The 25,492-nt window shown below is 41.6% G+C and overlaps 1 protein-coding gene across 7 annotated transcripts; it reads left to right on the top strand.

Moving 5' to 3' along the window:
* Positions 1 to 7,262: 7,262 nt before the first annotated feature.
* On the top strand, positions 7,263 to 24,938 carry NFYB (nuclear transcription factor Y subunit beta). 7 transcript variants are annotated; one of them, XM_079140434.1, is made up of 9 exons: positions 7,263 to 7,449; positions 9,956 to 10,042; positions 11,784 to 11,875; positions 16,763 to 16,856; positions 18,494 to 18,624; positions 20,378 to 20,575; positions 21,720 to 21,801; positions 22,625 to 22,704; positions 23,188 to 24,938. In XM_079140434.1, exons 3-9 carry the CDS (start codon positions 11,819 to 11,821, stop codon positions 23,218 to 23,220), a joined length of 675 nt encoding a protein of 224 aa, XP_078996560.1. In that variant the 5' UTR covers positions 7,263 to 7,449; positions 9,956 to 10,042; positions 11,784 to 11,818; the 3' UTR covers positions 23,221 to 24,938. The 7 variants fall into 7 exon arrangements, 5 of the variants coding, with proteins under 5 accessions (XP_078996560.1, XP_078996561.1, XP_078996559.1 ...); XM_079140433.1 differs by lacking the exon at positions 7,263 to 7,449 and adding an exon at positions 7,548 to 8,195; XM_079140435.1 differs by lacking the exon at positions 11,784 to 11,875 and having other exon boundaries at positions 7,265 to 7,449.
* Positions 24,939 to 25,492: the final 554 nt, after the last annotated feature.

Genomic DNA, 25,492 nt, shown 5'->3' with positions numbered 1-25,492 from the left:
AATTCAAACTAGAAAAAAAGAAACACAGGAGCGATTGGCTGGATACTGGAGAAGTTCTTGGAACTGAGGTTCAACAGTGCAACCTCAGGGAAGGAGTGACCAGAGGAGCTACACTCTCCTTCCAAAGGGACAAGTATTTTCCAAGGGAGGTGCCAGGTGAGAATTCTGGGGCACATCTTGGCTTCACCACCCAAGAGGGGGAGAAAAAAAGTTGCCTTTTTCTTCCTCTAGATCTAGATTTTAAAACCCCATACAAGGATCCCATTGGACCTGATGTAGGTCACATGCGCCCTTCTCCAGGCAATCTCCACAGCTGGGGAAGGCGAGGTACTGTGACTCGCAAAGTTTGTGTCAGGTACCCACATAATATGATTGCCTGTACCCACTAGGAATGTGTGGTTGGTGTGGGGAGAGGGGCAGGGGAAGAACTGCCTCTTTCCAACCAAGGGAACACACACACACACACACACACACACACACACACACACACACACACACACACACCACAGTTAAAGAGGCTGAGGCAAGGGAAAGTTTTAAAAGGCAAATTAGAGGGATTGCATAAGATAATTGGAGACAACCCTTGGCCATAAGGGTTAATAGCAAGGGTGACGTCAGCCCAAAGCCCAGCAGATGCCCTGCGGCTGTCCTTGGAGAGGTGTTCCCTGCCTGGGGATGCAGTGGCCTTCGTGCAAGTCGGTGGTTCTGGCAGAGTATTTCGTAATCATTGCTGTTCCTGGGCAATCACGAGCGAGAGCTCTTCCTTCACAGCCTCTGGGGGTCATTTATTTGTTTCTTCCTTAGGGTTAATCAAGTGACTCTGTTTTGATTGTGATAACTTTCATACCACTAAAGGAGAGTGACTTCCCCTAAGGAAGTGGGGACCAATGTGCTGGGCAGACAGGTGTGTGCTCTACTCACAGGAGATGTCTACTCGACCACGAAGTTGACAGGACATTTGTTTTACAGGTGGCTGCCAAAATTACAATGCCAAGATCCTTCAAGTGATCTTGGGACAAACATCATGGTCACCGACTCCTGTTCCGTTTGTTGGGGACAGTAGGCGCCAGAGTCAGAGGACAGAGAATAAATAGACCATCTGGAGTCAATTTAGTGGAAAGCGTACAGTGGAGATTCTAGTAGTTTCCCAAATGTGTGGGTCAGACCTGTAAAAGCTCTAACTAGTGCTAAGAAATGCAGGAAAACCTTTCTTTGAATAAAAATTTTGAACATACGAAGTTCAGTTCCCAAGCGTCTCCCTTTTGTGAACTCCTCTCCTGCGTGGCTCAAGTGCGGCGTCCTTCTTAGGTTCTTCTTTTCCTCTTTGACTTCCTAATTATAATATGTTTATTTATATTATGATTATATATGTATTATGGGTAATATATGATTTTTCCTTGACTCCCCAACTACCGTGAGTGGCTGTTTGCTTTGCCTGTCATCTGAGAGGTGCTTGCGAAGTGGATCAGAGGGAAGGAGGCGGGCAAGCTGCACCACAATGACAGAAAAGAACGTCCCCTTTGTGCCCTTCTGTCTGCAGCGGTATTCCACATGGGATTCAAAGGGCCATGTTACTCAGGACTTGAACTTCAAGTGACAAAAACAATCTGGTACTAGCTTAGACAAAGCGCAAAGCCAGAGGCTTGAACTCCACTGAGACTCTCCTCCTTGTCTCTCTCCGCATCCTTTATGTGTTAGCTTTCTCCACAGGGCAGGTGGTGAGTCAGGCACCCGGCACCCGGCTGGCTCCCCTCAGCTTGGATACCAAGAGACTGATAATTGTCAAGTGTACAAATCCTGGGTAAGGGTTCTGGCCTAATTTGGGTTAAGCCTGGATCAATGACTGTGTCCCAGAGGGGCAGTAGAGGAGGACTTTGTATATCCTGACTTGAGTCAGAAGCCTAATCCTGAGCCAATTACCAGGGGCCAAAGGGGCAGGATCTCTAAAATTATGACAGTTTGCCTCCAATAAAACCTTATGGTTAGATCTGGGGGAAAGGCACATTTCTCCGAAGAGGGGATGTTTTCATCCATTTCGTGTTCCCATAATGAAACACCTGAGGCTGGGTACTTTATAAAGAAAAGAGGTATATTTAGCTCCCAGTTCTGAAAATTCAAAGCATGGTCTGGTACCTGCTTAGCTCTGGTGAGGACCTCTGGTGGCTCTGGTGGCAGATGGTATCACAGTGCCAGGAACATGTGCAGAAGTCACATGGTGAGATAGGAAGCAAGAAACCAAGGAGGGGTTGGGCTTACTCTTTTTGTCACACCCCACTCCCATGGGTACAAATGCATTTCTACCAGACCTGACCCACACTCTTAAGAGACCATTCATCAGTGTGGAGACCCTGTTAATCCATTCATCAATCCACTGGTGAGTGTGGAGCCCCTAGGATCTAATAAGCTTCCACTAAGCCTTGCCTCTTAAAGGATCCGCTGCCCCACTGGGACCAAGTCTCTAGCACAAGAATCTCAGGTGGGACAAACCACAGCAGGAGAGAAGCCAGCTCTGAATGAAAACAAAACCAACAAAAAAATACCCCCAACCGTGCCCCTTCAGGGTTTACTGTCATTGCACTGGTGAGGCTAAGCATAAACAGTAGCAAAGTAAGAAACATAAAGCTGGATTTCCTGAAGGAAGTCCAAGGCTGGCACGGGTTTGGAAGTAAGGCCATCCCTGCCTGTTTCCCTGCTCTGACAGCTGGGTGGGGGAAGGGCATCTTGGGATGGATTGAGGTTGGGCTGATATCAGTAGCCACAACTCAGATCTGTCTGCAGAGATTAGGCAGGTAGCATAAATGTGAGAAACAGCCAGGTAGAAGCCAGCAGTTAGTTGGTGGGGATTGGAGCAAATGAAAGAAGCCATGGTCCCCAAAAGATATCCGAATTCCTTTTCTCCCCCCGTTTTCAGTCAGCTTCACTGCTGTGACTAAAAGACCTGACCAGAACAACTGTAGAGGAGGAAAAGTTTATTTGAGGCTTCAGAGGTCTCAGTTCATGGACAGCTGGCTCCATTTCTTGGGGCTCAAGGTGAGAAGGTGGGGCTGAACATCATGGCAGAAGAGTGTGGTGGAGGGAAGCCACTCATGTGATGATCAGGAAGCAGCAAGAGAGAGAGGAGAGAGAGAGAGAGAGAGAGGAGAGAGAGAGAGGAGAGAGAGAGAGAGGAGAGAGAAGAGAGGGAGAGGGGAGAGAAAGAGGAGAGAGAGAGGAGAGAGGAGAGAGAGAGAGGAGAGAGAGAGGAGAGAGGAGAGAGAGAGGAGAGAGAGAGAGGAGAGAGAGGAGAGAGAGGGAGGAGAGGGGGGAGAGAGAGGGAGGAAGGGAGGGAGGGAGAGAGAGAGAAAGAGAGACACTCCACTCACCAAATACAAAATATATACCCCAAAGCCACGCCCCCAATGACCCACCTCCTTCAGTCACACCCCACCTGCCTTCAGTTACCACTCAGTTGATCCCACTAGGGGATTAATTCACTGATGGGGTTAAGGCTTTCATAACCCAAGCATTTCTCCTCTGAACCTTCTTGCATTGTTTCACACATGAGCTTTTGGGGGACACATCTCATCCAAACCATAACACCCCCTAAACCTGCATAGATGGGATAACAATGAGTGTGCTGCCTCCAAAGATCACACTGGCTGGGTAAGAACTGGTGGCCTTCAAGTAAGATCATCCCAAGAATTTCCGAGCCATTCTGCAGATGAATTCATGACTTCAATGATAGGAAAACAAAAGTGGGAGGAGCCTTTCCAGCCAGGAAGACCCCATTTCAGGAAGGCAATTAAGGCAGGGTTGTGACAGATTGGGAGCAGCAGTTTGCAGAGGATCTTTTACATCACACTGCAGAAAACTCAGGGACTCCTCAAGCTAGACTCACAAAGTAAGCCACATACGTGGAGTGTGAGCTTATAGTTTTCTACTCTTCGGTTGGGTTCTTATTGAGCTCCATCAGGGTCAATGGTGGGATGGTCTCTGACCTTGAGGCAGCAGAAGTGGCAAGGGCCCTGGAGACAGAGGGGAGTGACTGACACAGAGCTGACTTTGTCCAGGTGCCTGCTGGAGGTGAGGGAGTGGGCGGGGGAGCAGAAGTCACTCACTAATTTGGTAAATTTTCATTCAGCTTTGAGCCAGGCACTGTTCTAGGCACAGGGAAATGCAGCAATTTAAAAAGCTAGATATGGTCTGGATCAACAAAATTCACATTTCAAAGGGAGGTGTGCTTTACTGAGAGAGGTGGATGTGGTTAAAGGCCTGTCCTGGGGATTAAGGAAGACTTCCTGGAGAAGGTACTCTCTGAGCTAAATTCTGAAGGACTTGTCAGCATCAGTCAAGCAAATGCCAGGGGACAAGGAGATGGCCCAGGCTGGACTGCCTGCTGTGCAAACCAAGAGCCCGCTTAGGGCAAAGCAGGGGGTCCCAGAAAATGAGGGGAAATTCCTAAAAGAGACTTTGATATCGAAACACACATCAAAGTGCCCATGATGTGCAGAGCTGAAACTGCAGGAATTCCATCCACACGTTTTATAATGAAGCATGCTTTTCGTTTCAAACCACAAATGGAGACACACATCGGAATCTCTTCGGTGTAGAGCCACTCGACCGTCTCAGGAGCTGTCTTGGTCCCAGAGGTGGGAGGCACGTCTGTGGCATGTCAATGTCCTCCCTTTCCTCTCTCAGTAGTCCCTACCCCTCAGGCTTTAGCCTGCTCAGCACCCCTCCCTTGCAGGGCTATTCCCTAGAGTCCCTATTAAAATTACTGCCCTTCTGTTCCTTCCCTTGGGCAGCCCTAATCCACAGTGTTAATTATCACATGCTATATAAATTACTTCCATAACTGGTTAAACTAGAGAGCCATTAATAGATGGCATCATTCCACTGGAGTAGAAAAATATTAATAACTCTTGTACTTCCTGGGTTCTCACAGCTATTCTTAGTTTTGGTTTCTGTTTGTCATTCTCATCTCAATAATTGTAACAATAACAACAATAACCGTAATCATGGCTCACAGTTGGGGCTGTTTTGCAGTGTGCCTGGCTCTCTTCTCAGCTTTTTATAGCAACTCATGTTTTCCAACCAGCCTGAATTAGGTTGTTACTTGCAATGGATCGGAAAAGTCACTGATTCACAGGTAAAGAAATTAAGGCCCAGAGATTAGCCCCAAGGCCACTCAGTCGGTAGCTGCTCACACCTGGGTTATAAACCAGACATTCTAGTCCAGAGTCCATTCCACTTTACCCACTTAAGTTACCCAGGTCAATTTCCTAAGAATAAACCTTATCTTTTTTAATATTCCCTTTTTGCACCAAAATGCTCTATCCCTAAAATGTATTGCCAATCTATCCACTGCTCTATCTTTCCATCTGCATCACAACCACTGATAGGGGTTGAATGGGTCCCCCAAAGTTCAGGTGCTGAAATTTAAACCCAAATGCAACAATGTCAAAAGGTGGAACTTTTAAGATGTGACTAGGTCATGGGGGCCCTGACCTTATGCATGGCTTACTGTGGTTATCCAGAGGGTGAGTCTCCTCTTGTGTGTGCTTACACTCTCTCACCTTCCCTTTGCCCTTCAACCATGGGATGATACAGAAAGAAGGCCCACACCAGATGTCCCTTGATTTTGGATTTCCTGGCTACCAGAACCATGAGGCAACACATCTCTGATCATTATAAGTTACCCAGCCTCAGGTATTCTGTTAAATCAGACCCAGATAACCGCTACAGAAGAAACCACCATGAGACCTCTTTGAGAAGTACATTGTGGCCAGGAATGGCGGCATGCCTGTAATCCCAGTAACTGAAGAGGCTGAGACAGGAGGATTGCAAGATCAAAGCCAAGCTCAGCAACTTAGTGAGAAATTCTCTCAAAATAAAAAATAAAATGAACTGGGTTGTGCCTCAGTGGTTAGCTGGGTTCAATCCCTGGTGCAAAAAATAAAATAAATAAAAATTTTTAAAAATAAAATTTAAAAAGCACTGGGGATGTAGTGCAGTGGTGAAGCGCCCCTGGGTTCAATCCTCAGTACAAAAAGAAAGAAAAAAATAAAGCTCCGTTAAGAGCAGGGGCATGATTTTTCCCCCCACCATCTCTCCAAGTCCTGACTGGCACATAGTAGATATTCAATGGGTGATTTCCTAACTGTAATCAGTGAGCATGCTTTGAGCACCTATTTCATTTTACAGAAGAAAAAAAAAAAAAAAAACAAAACACTACTTTTTTTGGGGGGGGAGGGTGCTGGGGATCAAACCCAGGGCCTTGTGCTTGCAAGGCAAGCACTCTACCGACTGAGCTATCTCCCCAGCCCTAACACTACTTTTTGATAGTTTTCTCTGTAACTATTCATATAGACTTACAAAATTGAGCTCATATTGTGTATCTTCCTATAAGTTTGCTTTATTCTCAACACCGTATTCTAAACATCTCCCCATGTTATTAAAACTTGTTTACAGAGTTGCGGGTATAGTCAGTGATAGAGTGCATGCTTATCTGGGAGGGTTGCAGGCACGGGAAGTTCAAGTTCGACTCAAACTGCAGTGAGGCTAAGACTGGGAAAGAGCCTGGCTGCAAAGATGAAAGCACGGCTGTGGATTCTTGCAGCCACAACGTTATCTAGTTGAGAAAAGCCACGTCAGGTTGCAGCTACTATGCAATGTACGGGGGAAGAAGTGGCTAAGAAATGCAACATCTTAAAGGTCAGGAGTACAGGGTGGAGGCTGGCTAAACCGAGCAACCCGTTAAACCGAAGAGGAAGGGGATTGTGTCTTTGGATGAAATCTGAAAAACGAACAGCCGTGCTCAGCGGCCGACTGGGACGGTGCGGTGTACCTGGTAACGCTAACAGGGACACAAGGAAAAGCACGAGGTGTCGAGGGCGTCCCGGGAGGTAGCGGCCGTTCAAACCCGGACGGAGCTCGAAGCCGCCGCCAGAGGCAGCGGTTTCTGGCCTTGGCGCTCCTCGTTAGAAATCCAAGCGCCGGCAGGCCGAATTCAGGCGGGGGAGTCCCTTCTTCGTAGAGAGGGAGGCATGCAAAGAGAGGAAGGTCTGAGAAATCACGCTTCGCACGGAGTGAACACGGAGAGAAGGCCGGCCGGCGCACACCTCAATCGCGAGCTGGGGTGGAGACCCGGGAAGCCTGCGCAGCCGCCACAGGGCCCGCAGCGCTGCAGCTTCCCGCAGCAGCAGCAGCCGCAGCCGCCGCAGCCGCCGCAGCCGCCGCAGCCGCGCGGGGCGGGCCCGGGGGCGGGGCCAGGGCGGGGTTTGGGCGTGGCCGCCGCGCGCGGGCTGCGCGGAGGGAGGGTGTCGAGTCGAGGGAAGCGGCCCGCGGCGGAGGGAGGGGAGGCCGAGTCCTGGAAGCGGAGCTCCGCGCTGGGACTGGTTCCTTCGCAGCCATTTTCTGTCCAACCAAACAGCCGATTGGAGACGGGAGCCAACCAGGGCTGCATTGGAGGTTTGTGTCTCGCTTCGGCCAATGATCGCTCCTAAACCGACTCCACTTTAGCTCGAATGAAATGTCCGTCTCCTCCAGGCGCCGTCCCCGCCGCCAACGCCGCCGCGGCCGGGGGCACTCGCCTCCCTGCAGCCCGCCGGGCGGAGTCGGGGCCGCGGCCGGGCCGGGCCGGCGAGGCGCTCCCGCTGCGGGCCGGCCGGGCCAGCAGCGGCGCGGGCCGCGGCGCGGCTCTTTGTGCGCCGGGCGCTGGAGCGGCGGGACGCGGGCCAGGCGACCTCCCGCCCGCGGCCGCGAGCCGGGCCGGGGGAGGCTGCCGGGCACAGCCGGCCCCTCGCGGCGGCGCCCCGGGCCGGCTCCATTTTGTGCCGGGAGGCGGCCGCGGGCGGGGGCACGGCACGGGCCCCGGCGAGTCTGCCTGGCCGCGGCCGCCGCGCGGGTCCCGCGGCCGCCGCCCGCCCGGGGGCACGGCGGGGCCGCCGCTTTGTGTGCCCGCGCGGCGGGCGGGCGTTGGGCGCGGGGCCGCAGGCGCGGGGCGGCAGGGGATGCGCCCCGGGGGCGCCCGCCCCGCACACGCGGGTCTGACAGGTCGGCCGCACCCGGCGGCGGGCCGGGGCCACCCCGGGCACCTGCGTGGGGAGCGGCGAGGTCCCCGGGCGGAAGGAGTGGCTCCGGTTTCCCCGCAGTCTGGTTTGCACGTAAAGAATGCAGCCATCTGGCGGCTTGCGGTCCCTGGACTTGCCCCGAAGGTGGGAAGGAAGCCTTTCGGATTGGACTGAGGTTTTAATCATCGGTGGTGGGAGGCGGGAGGATGTGCAGGGCCATAAGGAACAGTCTCCGAGAACAAAGAATTACGAGCACCCCCAAATCTTGATCGCGCCCAAAGTACTGTACCAAGACAAGGTTAGGTAGCCAGCGACCTTTAAAAAAAATGGCATCCCACTAATCCGTACAGACTCCCTAGTTCCACGGTTCGTGGCACAAATCACTGGGGTGGCTTCAGCTCCCGTAGTATGGAAACTAATCAGCATCACAAAGTGTTGAGATAAACTAATCGATAATAGCAGTGACATTAGTAAGTGCAGGTTTTATTGGTAAAGTATTGAAAGTTTAACCAGAATTCCTTAAAAGGCAATTATCCCTTCTCTGCACTGTTCTTGTAGCTTAATTTAAGGCTTATATCGATGCAAAACTCTGGTTGTTGATGCCAAAGAATGGAGGTTGGAGGAAGGGACTACTGCTTTTCTTGGATACAAATTTGCATTTCTTCAAACATTAAACAGATGTATGCATTCCCTTGAGCTTTCACATACATCATAACCTGCCTTTAAGAAAATATATACCATATGAGGCAATAGTGTTTTTCTTTAATGTACTGAATCTAAATATATACTCAAGTATTTGAGTGAGTGACTAGTGGGGCTCTCACTGCCCTCCCTACTCTAAGCAAGATAGATATATAGTCTACATTTTAGGTGTTGAGCATTATTTTTTAAAGTCACCCTAAACTTCTCTCTCTCTCTCTCTTTTTTTTAACTACAAGGAAGGGATTTTACTGGGCAGCTTTGGATCAAGAAAGCGGGCACTCTATGAAAAGACATTAGAAATTACTTTTAAGATTATAGCAAATGTCAGGCAATCTTTGCTGACACTGCCTGGACCCTTTAGTGGCATTTTAAAAATTAAACTCTGGCTACAATTCTTTCTGCTATTTACTGGATTTCATGCTTCAATGCAAATCAGTATTTTCCCTTTACAATTAACACTGGAAGGATGTGTTTTTGTTTTGTCAAACCAACCCCCCATTTAATTTTTCATTTGAAAAAAGGAAAAGGGCAAATGAGAAATAGAGGTTGTATCTTTGTAATTGATACTAATTTATTCAGCTATTTATGCCTTGACTTGAGACTGTAGTGCCATTCAGATGAAATTTTAGTTCAAAATGTTGGTGCTTCAAAATGATAAATAAGGGGCTTGATTTTGTGTATGGGGTTGTTTTTTTTTTTTTTTTTTGCATGAGGATATGTTCTCCGGGCAGCATATATGATTTTCCCAGAATAATCTAAGGTACTTAGTTTAAAAGCATATTCTGAGATAAGTGTCACCTCTTTGAGGTTTAAAACACCCAAATCTCACTCTGAAACATTAGGAAAACCATCATCAAAAAATTATGCTGATGAGTGGAATATTTGTGTCCTGGGTAAATATTTCAAGTAATTTAGATATATAATTTTCAGTCTCTTACATAATATGTAATTTGGTCCCCATTTGGTGAATTGTGATGAATATTTATGATGAGCATGTCTAAATTCAGGGTTATACTAGAAAAGCAATTTCCCCATCAATTAACTTTTTTGTCAGTTCTCCAAAATAAATCTTCCTGTTCAATAAACATTCCTTAGGTGCCTGCTTTTCATATCCATTGATCAAGAGTAGTAGACAAAACATGCATCCTCTTTAATTTTACTAGAAAGAAAACTATATGCTTAATAGATGTTTATTTTTTTAGGTTGAAATTGGACAAAGATTGGACACCATTTTAGACAGGTGTTCTTGAGCACCACTCACAACACCGTTCTGACAGTATTTCATGACAGTAAGTATGTATTTACCATTTTGGTTATTAATTTGGTATGAAGAGTAATTAGCTGAAACAAAATGATCTGTTGGAGATTCCTGGTACAGCGGGTGCCTTTCCAGTCTGAACAAACAGTACCTCTTCTCATGGCCATTGTAGCCTTATTTTGGGTCACTTACATGTTAAATAGTTCCTGTGGGTCCCTGAATTCTATTACGGCTACTGGTAGAGCCTGTCCCAGCTTTGTTAAGGGCTGTCTGTTGAGCTGAGAGCACTTTAGTCAAGCTGAATACTGACCTGTCCTGACGTGCTGAATGGAAAATGCTGACTGAATGCAGAACATGTGGAAAGAAGAGAGTATGATGGGCAGGTAGTTGGGAATGTCAATGAAGGGAGCCTGGGGGCCTGAACTGAGCCTGAAGGATGGGTTGGATTTAGATAGGTGAGGGGTTATGACCAAAAGAAAAAGCCTGGAGGCAGGAATGAGCCCCTCCTAGCTGATGGGACAGGTACACAGTGTGAGAGGGAATTTCACAGAGTCATGTACTAAGACACCACTTCATCATCTGGATATTTAGTTCTGGTTCTGCTACAGTATCTGTGACCTTGGTTATACCACAATTCTTTTGAGTCATGGTTGCCTCACTCTGGAACATTCTAGCACTAAAGTTTTTATTAGCCCTTAAGATAGAGTGGGAAAGAAGTTCAGTTAGGTTAAGTGGGAGATCTGCTCTCATAAAGCTGTGAAAATGAAGTTTGGACTTGATGCAGAAAACCTTTAGGAACCTTAAAGAACGGGTTCAAGCACTATGGAACTGATGTTATAGTAAGAGTCTCAGTCATAAAACAAAAGTCAAGGTGTGTCCGCAGTGATCCAGTGGAAATAGAAAAGGAAGGGCATATCTAGGGGGTATGTTAAAAGATGTAACATGGAGTTAGGTCTTGACGGAGGTGGACCAACCTGAGAAGACTGGTATATTTAGCCTGGAAGAGGGGAGGGTGGTGGTGGTCCTCACAGAATAGTTGAAATGCACATCTTTCTTGCCTGCCCTCTAGCAGGAGGGGAGGTGAGTTTCATTTCCCATTATCTTTTTTTTAAATATTTTTAGTTGTCAATGGACCTTTATTTATCTTTATGCGGTGCTGGGTATCAAACCCAGTGCCTCACATGTGCTAGGCAAGCGCTCTGCCACTGAGCCACAACCCCAGCCCCATTTCCTGTTATCTCAAGTTTGCAGAGTTGGAATATCACACACATTCTATACTGTGGGTTGTTCGTGTAACCGGCAATATAGTGGTTGTAGGTTTGAGATTTATGAGCATAGAGGTGATATTTAATGAGCTCGTGAAGAGAGGAAGGGAAAAAAGGAAAACAATAACCTTGGATGGAAACTAGCAATTAGAGGATGGGAAGGAGGAAGAAACAAGGCACGGTGATTGCTTTGGAAGTCAGCGGTGGCAGCCGCTACAAAGATGTCAAGGAGGGTGAAGGCGAGGGCGCTGGCAGCTTGGAGAGTGGTTTCAGTGTGGCGTAGGGTCTGAAAGCAGATGGCAGGGAGTTTAAGTGGGAATGGAGAGGTATGTAAGGACTTTGTGGCTGGTGACCAGGGTAGCTTCACAAGGGGTGGGGCGGAATTAAGGTTTTCGTTACGTGTAATGAGGGAGATGACAAGGTTAAGGGGAGCTGAGGAAGCTGGTGGGCAGGACCAAAGACCCATTATTGACTAGGAATCCTTATGTCATTTCTTATCCTAAAAAGGAATGTGATCCACAGAGCAGTTAGGAGGATAAGTTATGTGTGTGAGCGAGACAGAAAACTCTTCGTGTCTGGAAACAACTATGTTTGAAGAGGTGATAATCACACCAGGTTACATTTGTTCAATTCTTGCTCTGTGTTTAATGCACTTTGCTAAGTGCTTTTTATACAGTAACTTCTCTTAGCAAGCCCATTTTAGAAATGAAGAAACTGGAACACAAAGAGGAAGGCAAGCACCTTGTTCACAGGCACAGCTAGTAAATAGGGAACCACACCGCAAACCCAGTCCAGAGGGCAGTTTGCGACCATGTCACAGATATTGCCCTTGCTTGAGAAGGCACTTTAAATGCTTTCAATATAGAATCGGTAGACCTAGAATTTAGAAGAGGCATATTAAAGATTGGGCTTAAGAACTATAGGGAAAGCAACCAGGAATGCATTCTGTGCAGTACTTGCCTTCTGGGGCTCTAGATTCCAATCCTACTTCCTGTGTCACCTTGGACAAATTATTAGCCTCATACACTTCAATTTTCTTACCTGCTGTATGGGATCGTGAACGTTGTGTGAGATATACAGAAAGCGTTCAATCAATGTAAACGCAGAAAGAGGACACTACTATATTTATGCAACAAATTATTAGCATAGTTTAAATACTGCTACCCAGAAAAATAGAATAAGAATGTATTAGCTGTTTATTCCTATAATATTTTAGAGAATAATACCAGTTCCACTAAATGATTCGTATAGTTGTTAAAATTAACATAATGAGATTTCACTACTCTTCGTCCATATTTATCAGTTCCCTTCAATGTAGTGATTCATCATTTTACCAGGGCTCCTGTCACTGTCCCACCGGCCCGTCTCCCTTTGTTCCCTGGATAAAATCCAACACTAGCTCCTCTTGTTGTACTAAGCCTATGGGTGTCACTATGGGATATATCAGTACATTGTAAATTGACAGTCACAAGCATCAGCTAGGTCCTGCGCAGCCCAGTCTTCCTGTCCCTCTCTTTCCCTTTTCCTCCTTGGTCCTTCCTTGAGCTCTTACTCAACCAGTCACCAACTTCTGTTGGTTCTTGCTAGTTACTTTACTTCCTGTGATCTCCAGGGCTCTGGGCTCTGACCTTGGAGCAGATGCTGAGATAACCACCATCGTACCCGAGTTCATTTCTTAGCAGCAACACATAGTCCCCACCAGTCTTCTGCCCCATTCTTCCTCCCCTCCAGGTCATTTTTTATATTGGATGGGTTTTCTATATTGGCTGAAATGATTTTTTAAAAAAGAAATCTAGCTGGGTGCTATGGGCTTACACCTATAATCCCAGTGGCTTAGGAGGCTGAGGCAGGAGGATGGCAAGTTCAAAGCCAGCCTCAGCAACTTAGCAAGGCCCTAAGCAACTTAGTGAGACCATGTTTCAAAGTAAAAAATAATAAAAGGGTTCCGTGGTTGAGCACCCCTGGGTTTAATCCCTGGTACCAAAATAATTTTTAAAAAAAATCTAATTTGCACTCTTTCTACATTTTTTTTTTTTTTTCCCCTGTTTGTTTGTGTCTACAAAGATCTGCTTGCTCTCATCCCCATTTAACCAGTTCCAATCCCCCAGTACTATATTTGTCTGCTCTATCTGGAACATTGTTTTCCACCTTGATTCGCATTCACCTTTCTGTCAGTTTAAATGCTGTTTCCTAACATAACCTTCCTTGACTCCCCAGACTTGTGGGGCCCTTTAATGGAGTGAAGCTTATTCCCTGGAATAGTTCACAGAGCATGTAGCAGCACATCCTTGTTTTTCTTGGGCACTTGGCACTAGCCATTAGTTGTCATTATTTAATAGTTGTACGTAACCTTTACTGAGTATTCCATCATACTGTGCTGTTTACGTGGATTCGCTCCTAACCTGTATGGAGCTCTCATCAGCTTGCTCAAGGTCTCATGGCCAGTTGAGTAGCAGGGCATTCAAACTAGGTGACTGAGTTGCAGAGCCTGTGTCCTGGAAGTTCCAATAGACTATGCTCTCTGCCCCTCCTCCTGCCCCCAGGTTATGTAACATTTGTTTTCTCTGCTGGGTGAGGACAGAGACCTTGTCAGTGTTGTTGACTGCTGCATTACCATACATAGCACAGCCCCATCAACACTCAGTGCTCACTCAGGGAAATATGTGTTGTCTGACTTATGACCTACATTCTGTTTATCAAATTTTTATAGGAGATTTTAGACCTAGGAATAACCCTTTGGAATGAATCTACCCAGTCTTTCCCACCATTCCTTCCGTAGCATGGCGTGGCTAGCATGCTGTAAGAAGCAAAGGTGAGGCTACTTGCTGAGTGAGGGGTTTAGTGCCACGGGGCTTCTGAGAAGTGAGCATTAGCCTTTGGGTTGCAGAATTGGATAAATTTTAGGAAGATTACAGCAAGATGGGGATCATTGGATTAAAGTCAGGAGATGAGAGGAACAGAAGGTGTGACCTAACAGAAATGCTAAAACTTGCAGAACCAAACACATACAATTAAGCAGAAATGTGCAACTCCTTTAAAGGAGCGAGGCTGGGTCCCGGGTCCGTGGAGCACACTATGACCGGGCACTGCCCTGGGCAGCGTTGTAGTCTTCATTCTGACAACTCTGAAATACTTGATCTTCCTTTTGAGAAGACTGAGGTCTGGAAGGGCTAATGCTGTTAATCCAGGTGATGATCTTGCTGCTAGTTCTAGTGTATGACAAGATAATATGATTAAAACTTTTTGCTTTTAATGGCTTTGTGTTATATTTATAAATTAATTCATCTCCCAGAACCACCTGGTTATTTGAACATTATCTTGTTTATCAGCTAATTTTAAGAGTCTGGGGCTGGGGAGATAGCTCAGTTGGTAGAGTGCTTGCCTTGCAAGCACGAGGCCCTGAGTTCAATCCCCAGCACCGCAAAAAAAAAAAAAAAAAAAAGAGTCTGGTATCCTGTGTACATTCATTTATCAAAGAATTTCTGTTATTGGTTCCCTGTTACCCCCCAAAAAATTTGTTTTCAGTTGAAGGTTCTGAAGCATCCATTTTGGGGCCTATCACCTGGCACCTTGATCTTCCTTTTTGGGTTGTAAAAACCAGTGAATTCACAGCCTTTTGAAAGGACCATCTTTGGAAAACTACTCTTCCTGTGTCTTGTTAGCATTTTAGGATCAAAATAGTAGCTTGTGTCGTGTTAATATTTCACATGGATTTATATCAGTTCGAGATTGGGAGAACAGTATAAATGTTTGCTTTGTGTATAGAAATACCTATAACTGGCAAGGATGCTTATTTGCAGAGGGCAGCAGGACTTGTGGCTGTCCTAAGAGCCACCAAAAAGTCAGTGAGTAAACAGGTGGAATGTGTTTTCACAGATTATTAAAGGTCTATAAATTCTATTTTCTACTCCCTTAAAAAACTATATAAATTACAGAAATATGTCTATAGCTACAGTTCAGTTAGACATCAAAGTTAACAGATGCTTGAAAAAAATGCTAGGTTATTGAACTCTTGGAAACTAGCCCAGTACTTTAGTATTTGATAAAAATTCAATGGAGATGGAGAAGACATGTTTTATACAAGGGACTAAAATATTTCAGTTAATAACATTAAGTTTGCACTGGGTCTTGGACCTTAATAAACATTTAAGATCAAGTATCTTTCTTTGGCCTGAAAGCATTTAATTTTTGCTATACTTTTCAGATAATGCATTTTTACTTTGTCCACTCACAAAGAGCAAGTCCCTTAATTGTTTTGAGTAGTAGTATTTGCAAAGCAGAAAGCCTTCCGAATCTGCTGGTGGTGAAATGGAATGGAGCTTATGGACACTTTTTTCCAAATTTTCCTTTGTGGTATCCTTTGAGCTCTAAGCAAAATTATTAAACAGACTTTTAAAATCGCCTGTTTGTCATTCTTGTCTATGGTTGTAATTTCCTATCTTTACATGCAGATGTTCAATATCCCTTACCTTTCCTTCCCTTTCCTCCTTACCCCTCCCTGTCTCTCTGTCTGTCTCTCTATCAAATAGTTGTGTAATCCAAGTGACTCAGGAGGTTGAGGCAGGAGAATCTCAACTTTAGCCAGGCTGGACAACTTAGGCAAACCCTGTCTCAAAATAAAAAGGGCTGGGGATGTAGCTCAGTGGTAAGACACCCCTGGGTGTTACTAGTGGTCGCGGAGGGGGGGGGAGTGGGGGGACTGGGAGAGGGGAAAGTCAACCTTTGACTGGAATCAGAGATGATGGGCTCATTCAAAATGTAGGTGTGCTTTTGGATGGTGTGGGTACAGCACTGTGCAGGGAATCCACATGCTCCTTACCCAAGGAGCAGCATAAACTGAGATATTGTGATGGAACTTCCATGAGACAGCAAAGGACGTTTGCAGCAGGAGCAAAAGAATGCATGGACTTCAATAGGAGCCCTCAAAGCAGCAGGTGTAGGTGACTCTCAGTAGACTAGAAGGTGGATTTTGACTTTGATTGGTATTTCAGTTATAAATTAGATTGTAAGTCAAGGTTTGCCTTTGTTTTATTTGAGGATTATGCTGTTGAAAGAAAGGGGTATATGCTTTAGGTTCATTTCCATGTTGCGTTTCCCTGTTGGTTTTATATTTATAATATAGAACACAGAGAGGTAATCTTAAATAACTGACAAATTATCGAAAAGTTTCCAAATCATGAAATACAAATGTGGAGTTGGCATTGTGACTTAGTGGTAGAGCACTTGTCTAGCACGTGTGTGGCACTGGGTTCGATCCTCAGCAACGCATAAAAATGAATTCATAAAATAAAGGTATTATGTCCATCTACAACTAAAAATATTTTAAAAAGAGAAATATAAATATCTTCTTTCAGTAAGCTTAAGGTTATGATAATTAAGGTTATGTAGTTGACCCATCCTCTGAGAGTTTATGAGCACCAAATCTACCTTTTTTTTCACACGAGTGTTACTGAAGAGTGTTCAAGGGCTTTCTTTTTCCCTCCTAGATGGATGGTGACAGTTCTACAACAGACGCTTCCCAACTAGGGATTTCTGCAGACTATATCGGAGGAAGTCATTATGTGATACAGCCTCACGATGGTAAGAAGGCCACAGCTAGAGCCAGATGCACTTGGGACAGCTTAGAAGTGGACATTTTATTAATATGATGTGCTACGTTACTTTTGTCTTTCCAGGAAAATTAGCAGTCTCAGGTCATAGTTCACTGAAGATCTAAAAAGATATTTATTAGAAATAATCTTCAAAAGAGTGATGAGTCCTAGATAAGAATTCTATGAAAGTATTGCCTTTCTAAAAAACTTGTTTCTTTTCAAACTTTTTACTATCTTCCTACATAAGTATGAGAAATTCTTATTAAAGAAATAAAATAGTTCTTTAATAGGAGTTAAATTGGTAGCTATTGTATTTCTAGAACTTATGTACAAACAATTTTGTTTTTCATTCAGTAATGGAACAATGTCAATGGCTGTATTATGTTGGCGTGTCAGAAATAATTTACCTTTGTGGCATTTTGATTTGTAAAATGAAAAATTAAAGATAATATTTTTAGGAGTTCTGAAGGGATTAGTATTTCATCCTAAAACAGATATTCAGATAGATTAGTTTTGATATCATTTTAAACACATAAAAATGTAAACTGAATCATACAAAAAGTGGAAGCTTTATATTTTTTTATTTATGTGTTTAGTCATAAAAGGATGTTATTGGTACTGTGAAAGCCTCAGTTGTATCTAAATCTATAGAATTTGGAAATGTCCTTTTTGTAAGAAAAGTTGAATCACTCACTGCTATAGTTTTTTTCAGAAACTAGTTAACTGCATTATTGATCCAGTTGGGTCAGTGATATCCAAGTGTAGTTTTTCCACTCTGTAGGATTTTACATAAACTTATAAACAAGTTTATATCAACTTTTATGAGTTTTATACAGTGTAAATTTTACATACACAAGTTTATGTCAACTTGGTTTTGAATAAACACATAACCCCTTAATCTAGCAATATTCCAGGAGCTATAGGTTGTAACTTACAGGTTTTATAGCTAAATTAGGCAATAAATACTAGTACCTGCTCTGAGAAGATGCTGTACCAAGTCGTAGGACAACAAAGTGGATCCCTGGAATCAAGTACCAATAGTCTTATCAGAGAAGATGAGAAATAAAAAGAATTAGAAATGTGTGATAGAGAAGTAGTTGTGGTATTTTATGAAAGGAAAGGACACTTTTGAAGTTGCTGTGGAGATGTTTTTGAAAAATGGGTAGATAGACTGGGTGCAGTGATACATACCTGTAATCCCAGTGGCTTCAGAGACCAAGGCCAGTTCAAAGCCAGCCTCAGCAAAAAGCAAGGTGCTAGGCAACTCAGTGAGACCCTGTCTCTACTAAGTAAAATACAACATAGGACTGGGGATGTGGCTCAGTGGTCCAGTGCCCCTGAGTCCAATCCCTGGTACCCACTGCTGCCACTCCCCAAAAAATGGGTAGATAGGATTTCAGTAGGTATAGTTAAGGGTAAAAAATTCTAGCAGTGAGTTTGAAATTAATGAATAGAGACAGTTCTGACCCTGTGAAAATTGTGAAAAGAACTGCTATGCTAATCTCCCCCAAAAATTAGAAAATGAATTCTAATGGTTTTTACTCTGGGTCATTTCAGATAGTCCTTTCCTGTCCTGAAGTAAAATTATGAGAAGCTTTAAACCTAAATTTTTTTTTGTTCCCTTAGATACTGAGGACAGCATGAATGATCATGAAGATACAAATGGTTCAAAAGAAAGTTTCAGAGAACAAGATATATATCTTCCAATTGCAAACGTGGCTAGGATAATGAAAAATGCTATACCTCAAACAGGAAAGGTAATATTGAAATTTAACTGGGTTTTTTGGGGGGAAATGTAAAACTACATGAATACACAGGTAAATCAATAGTTAGCTATTTACTCAGCTTTTCGGCAAATCAAATACTTGTTTCAACATACTTAGTTACTGAACAGCATTCAATTTTCAGCCCTGTTATGTTCCCAAACACTCCCTGCTTCCACTAATTGGAAGCAGATAAACTAGAATTAAGAATCTTTTCAAAAATAATTGCACTATTAGAAGTATCTGGTTTGGTCATATAAAGAGGTAACTTACTAAATGTTTCAGCAAAATTAGATTAGATCAGACTGCTATAATGTACTAAGATTTTTTAAAAATTCTGGTATTTGGAAACAACTCTTTTTATACAATTGTAAATGTTAGCATTGCAACTTGTATGACTTTTTTTAAGTAGTTTTGTCTTCTTAGAACAGCTTTTAAAAACATCACTATTCATTACTTGATCTGAATTAAAATCCACATATTTTATGTTGCATAGTACCCTTTTGTATCACTTATAGCTTATAGAAGTACTTAATGAAGGTAATAAAGTTTACAAATAAATATAATATTAACACACAGTTTGTGAAAGGTCTTCCTTACATTTCGGGGGGAAACATGCCACTACTGACTTGCTTAGATAGGCTAGGCATGCATGCACTGTCCTGTACCAAAGCACTAGCCACAGTGGCTGTGGGGCAATTGAAATGTGACTCATCTGAATGGAAATGTGCTATAAATATAAAACACACCAGGTTTTAAAGACTTAGTATGAATAAAAGGTGAAACATCTCATTTTAAAATTGATTCCATGTTTAAATGATAATTTTGATAAATTGGGTAACATAAAATATTAAAATTAAATCCACTTGGTCCTGTTTTTTTTAACATGACTTACTAGAAAATACAAAATTTGTGTACTTGGCTTACGCTATTTTACTTGGCTATATTTATGCAACTCTGTTCACTTTCTCTAGTACGTAAAATAGGCATGGAGAAAAAAGTGCTTTTCAGCAAGGAGTTTGCCATTCTGATTATAAGTGCTTTGATTGCATGATTAATCCATTAGATTTTTATTTCAGGCCCCAAACCCTTAAGGGAAGAATGGTTTTTATAATGATATGGCAGGCATGTGTTTCTTTTAGGTAAGCTTTTTAATGAATTCAAAACCCACACCTGACATTTTGTATCCTTGATAGTAAAAAGTCATCGTGTGTCATATTTCACTTCTTTCTTAAGTGAATTCAGTTTTTCTCTTTGTTTTTATTTTTCTGTGTCCTTATTCATGGAAATGCTGAGGCAGAGAAGTGGTACCTGAGTCTGTAGCCCACAGTATACTTAGTGTAGCTACAATGGGATTGCTTTTCCTGTTTTCATCTTGTATGGAGTAGTACGGATGGCCAGTGGTGGTTTGGTATCTAAATTTTATGTGGCTTTTTTGTTGTTGTTATTGTTGCAGTACTAGATCAAACCCAGGGCCCCACACATGTTAGGCAAGGACTCTACCACTGAGCCACCTCCTTAGCCCCTTATCTCTGGTTGTTTGATGTTAAGTTGTCAGACTCTCCTCTCTGATTCTGAGGGTTGGAATTGTGAGAACACACACTTGTATTATGGGCATATATTCAACTGTCATAAGCTGAAACATGCATTCTTCTGAATAGCCTTTTATTTTTGCAGGTGTTAGGAAGGTGATGGTTATATTTCCTGCCAATTTACCTGTTTTTTTTTTTTTTTTTTTTTCCTTCAGATTGCAAAGGATGCCAAAGAATGTGTGCAGGAATGTGTGAGTGAGTTCATAAGCTTTATAACATCAGAGGCAAGTGAAAGATGCCATCAAGAGAAGCGGAAGACAATCAATGGAGAAGATATTCTCTTTGCCATGTCTACCTTAGGCTTCGACAGTTATGTAGAACCTCTGAAATTATACCTTCAGAAATTCAGAGAGGTAAAGTGAAATGTCTTCTGAGCATTCTGCTTTTAAGAAAACATGCACTGTTCACCTTAATATTTTTAATACACAATTTGTTTAAACATTATTTTGTAGCAAATTATGTAACATTTCTCAGAAGTATTTAATCACATAAATTATAATACCTTTTCCTTTATTAGAGCTAAAGCATACTTGTATAAAAGGATTCTAGACTCAGACGACCTGGAGGCTACATCCCAGCTGCCCTACATATGAACTCTGTGGTGTTGGGCAGATTATTTAAGTATTTCAGACCTCAGTTCCCTCATTTTTAAAGTGAGGTTTATGTATAGTGCTTTCATCATAGAATTATAGAGAGAGAACTAACTGAATAATGGTCAGTACTCCATTAACAATAACATTTCTTGCTGCTGTTGTTAATTTGAGAGAGGTAACATTGCTAAACTTGGGGGGTTTTTTAGAAAATAAAAAAAGTTATAACTATATCCTTTTATTGATTGCCCTCTTCCACACTTCCTATTAGGCTGTCTTTGCCTGTGAGTATGAAATTTATGATAAATGAGTTGATTTTATAGCAATTTATATCCAACTTTGCTTTCAAAATATATGCTTAATATCTTTTGCATTAGAATTCCATTAAATTAGTAAGATCTACATGGAATTATTAAAGTAGGAAGAGAATGTATAAATTCTTCACAATACTTTTCCAAATCTTCAGTATTATAGAACCTTAGAGTAAATGGAACTTCAGAGATATTTGGTCCAAACCATAATTTTCATTTTAGGAGTTTTAAATTTACAGCTTCCCTCTACTTCTCAGTTGGCTGAGAACTCTGTGTGTGTGATAACCCAGATCATTTATAGATTTATAAACTGATTATTTATAGGTATTTTGCAGACTTTATCTGTAAGTAAAGTTCTATCATCTCTTCATGGTGTGGAAATAGAATAATTTATTTTTACCCATATATACTTTAGGTTTTCTAGGCCATTACTAATAATGCTATCTTATAATGATATAAACTGGAAGTGCTAATAAATTATCTATTTAACATTTTTAATACTAAAAGCTCCTAACTATAGGCAATAAGTATTCTCATTTGGGCAATAGTTTCATTTGCATCCCTGTGACTTTTTTGTTTTTTAACCCCTTCCCCAGGCTATGAAAGGAGAGAAGGGAATTGGTGGAGCAGTCACAGCTACAGATGGACTAAGTGAAGAACTTACAGAGGAGGCATTTAGTAAGTAGTGTTATAAGTCATATAGATTGTTAGTGATTCATGCTAAGTGTCTGGGGTGGTATTTTTGGGATATCAGCACTGAGTATTTTGACATAGCACTATCCTGAATGGTTCTTATCAATTCATGCCTTTTTATTTAAAGTCAGTGAATGGTAAGTGTAGAAAATTTTAACCTGGAAGGCATTATAACCTTTCCTTGAAAGTTCTGATTTCCGTAGCCCCTAGTTTTTGATTGAACATTCACTTGAGATAGGAATATTGACAATTGTACTTCAAAAGACAAAATTTGGTGATTTAAATAAATTTGAGCTCAAGGATTACTTTTTTTAAAATCAAGAATAATATTTCCATATTTCATTTTATTTCACTGGTGAGATAAAAGGTGTATGGTGAGTATATTTGTCATATAAAATATCTATATTTATATTTTACATAAATTTCTCACCTGTAAAATATATACTGCTTAGTTGTATATTGTTCTCAGCCAACACTCAGTTCTAACCTGATTCAGAAACCCAGTCTTTCTGTGATTTCTACATATTAGCTAAGTACATTTTAAAGATATGAAGGTGCAGAAAATAGAAAAATATGGTAAGAAAAATGTTTTTTTTTAGGGAATTTTTTTTAAATGGAAAATTTGAGGTTCTATGATTACCTAAGATTACATCATAGAAAAGTGGCAGAAAGACAATGAGACATTAATGATACCACCTTTAGGTCAGACCAAGAAAGTAGATACAATTATTTTTCCTCATTAATATTTTTTTAAGTTTTCTTTGTGTGTGTGTGTGTGTGTTCATATGTTGTGTGTGGTGTGTTTTAGCTAACCAGTTACCAGCTGGCTTAATAACTGCAGATGGTCAACAACAAAATGTTATGGTTTACACAACGTCCTATCAACAGGTACAGTGCCTTCTTTGCATTTTAAACTTTTTTTGTTTATTATTTTTGTGGTGTTGGGGACCAAACCCAGGACTTTGGACAAGCTAGCTACGCCTCAGCCCTAAACTATTATAAAAGTTGATTATATCCTTTGATTTTTTTTTTTTCTTAATCATAGGTAATTGTTACTATTATTAAGAACATGATAAGATAAAGGTTATTAAAAATTTTGTTTTCTCAAAATATATAAAACCACATATAGTATTCCCTTAATGGTTACAAAAAAATATGTACATGTGTTTATATTCACATAGATAGATTTCAAGGAAGATAAAATAAATTCTTAAAGTAGCTTCTTTGGGTAGAGGGTGTGGAGATTGGAGATGGGGCAGGTGGACTTCTTTTGCATTGCCCATTGTTTTTAATTCAGTGAATGCTTGTGATATACGTTTGTTACTTTAAAACATTTAAAAATTCCACTCATTTAAATTTTTCTAATCTTAGATTTCTGGTGTTCAACAAATTCAGTTTTCATGATCCGAAGAAATGATGGAATGGGGAGTGTAGAGAAGCGAGCGTGTGCGAATCGGGAACAGAGACATCAGAGGAAATGACTGGTGAAGCGGTGTCTCTTTGTATATTAAGTAGCTGTAATGTAGCTTCCTGATGCTTGACTAATTGAGGTGTTAATTCTGACTTGAGATGAGAATCTTTTTCATGAATGATTTTAAAGACAAATTTGGATTTTAAAGGTATTAAAATATTTTTGTTTTGTACAAGAGTTTGTTGCTCTGTATGACGCCTGTATGCATTGTATATTGCAATTTATTACTGTCAGAGATTTGTAGACAGTTTCTTATTTTCATATTGAATCATGTTACTTTTGTAATTCAAGTAAGCAGCTGGGTTAATTCATGATGTTTGCCCTTTTAATAAAATATAAGGGTAGAGTTCATTTTGAATGCAAGTTGCCTTTATTATAAATTTGAGTTTGTCTTAGTATGTAATATCTTGCATGATAACCTAGCTAGATTTTTAGCATTTGCTGTATTTATTGAAAAACAATTTTTTTTTTTTTTTGGTAAACATTCATGGCTTAAGCAGCACCATTTTTTAAAAAAATGTAATTGACTAATTAAGTGTGAATGCAGAAGCAAATATTGTCTGCCCTATTAAACTTGGTGCCCATTAACAGTGTTTACACTGTTCATTGTGCCTGTTAAGGTAGTTTTAGTTACTGGAGCTTTTGTTTAACACTAGATTTGTTTTTGATTTATGTTATTACGAGTGTTGGAATTCATTTCAGTTTAATGTAGTCCTAGCACTCTTGAAATGGTGCCCCTTTTGTTTGGTGTTTGATTTTTTTTTCAAAGTGTATCTTCAAGTATTACAGTGTCCTCTTCCAGAAGAGGATTTTACAGTCTGATGATAAATGTCTTCATTTTACCTTTTTAATTGAAATATCAGGTTTCCTGTTTTCTCATGGAAACCAAGAAACATTGGACATCATTGTGTGTACAGACCTTTTGCACGAATGAGTGAACAAATGGAGAAGAGTGAGTGCTGTGAGCAGCGTGCAGTAGAAGCAGTGTGCTCCCTGATCTTTGCAATAAACTAAACTTAGATAATGTAACTTTGTATAATTTAGTAGTATGTACTTGGGTCGTTGCTTTTTTAAAGTGAGGATTTGTATTTTCTCATCTATTCTTTTTGGTGATAATTAATAGGAGGGGTTTTTTAATTGTAATATCAAAATGGCTATTGGACAGTGCAAGAAGGAAGCTTGGGTAGACGTCGTATGTGAGGGACACCCAGGTGTCCGAGGTAGAAGCATTTTCCTAGACACAGGATGAACAGGCACGTTCACTTTGCTGGGAAAAACCTTTGGGAGTAGCATCTATGAGGTCAGTAACTCCTTTGCCTCCTACCCCCATTCAAAAAATAATCTCTATTATAGAAAATTCAGAAAGGAAAAAGGGAGAGGGTGGTTAAGCAGAATCCACAATCATCCTACTGTGTTGAAATAACCAATGTTAATATTTTGATAAATATCATTTGTCCTTTTACTTTGCTAAATATGTATATTTTTATAAAAATGGGCTCATATTGTGCATACTGTTTTGTAACCTGCTTTTTTCACTTAACAATATATTGTAAACATGTTTCCCAGGTTATGCATAGTCTTCTGCATCGTTTTTATTGGTTTGTTATTCTGTTGTATGACTGAATCATAATTTATTTAATCGTCCATTGGACATTTTGACTACTGACATCTTTAAGTTATAAACACTTCAATGAACCTTGTGTACATCCATGACTTTTCTTGAAATAAATTTTTAGAAGTAGAATTGCTAGGTCACCAGATAAGCAAAGTGTTAAGACATCTGATGCTTACGTACGGATAAATTTTTGAAATATCTTCCATTTGGCCCAAGTAGTAAACATCTTTTGGTTATCACATTTATACTCTAAAAATTTTAAGACTGGGTGTATTTGGACTGGGGGCGGGGGGGGTGTGAATCAGTTGTGAGCACTTGCCTAGCATAAGCAAGGTCCTGGGTTTAATCCCTGGTACTGCAAAAATAAATAAATAAATAAATAAAAGATTGGGTGTTTGGTAAAGAAATTTAAAAAGGAATCTGATAATTTTAAATCAACATATACCAAAACAGACTTAATAATTTTCTAGTGATACTAAAACTTTAGGTTTTAAAAATCAGGTCAACTTTGGGTTACATGACTTTCCTGTTCACACAGAAGAGAAAACTGGCACCTGCACATGTCAGGTATATGACATCTTCTGTGCCTG

The sequence above is a fragment of the Sciurus vulgaris genome, assembly GCF_902686455.1.
Source record: "Sciurus vulgaris genome assembly, chromosome: 5".
In the NCBI taxonomy this organism is placed as follows: domain Eukaryota; kingdom Metazoa; phylum Chordata; class Mammalia; order Rodentia; family Sciuridae; genus Sciurus; species Sciurus vulgaris.
The sequence above is the reverse complement of the archived record's forward strand: the minus strand, read 5'-3'. Positions and strand labels throughout refer to the sequence as shown.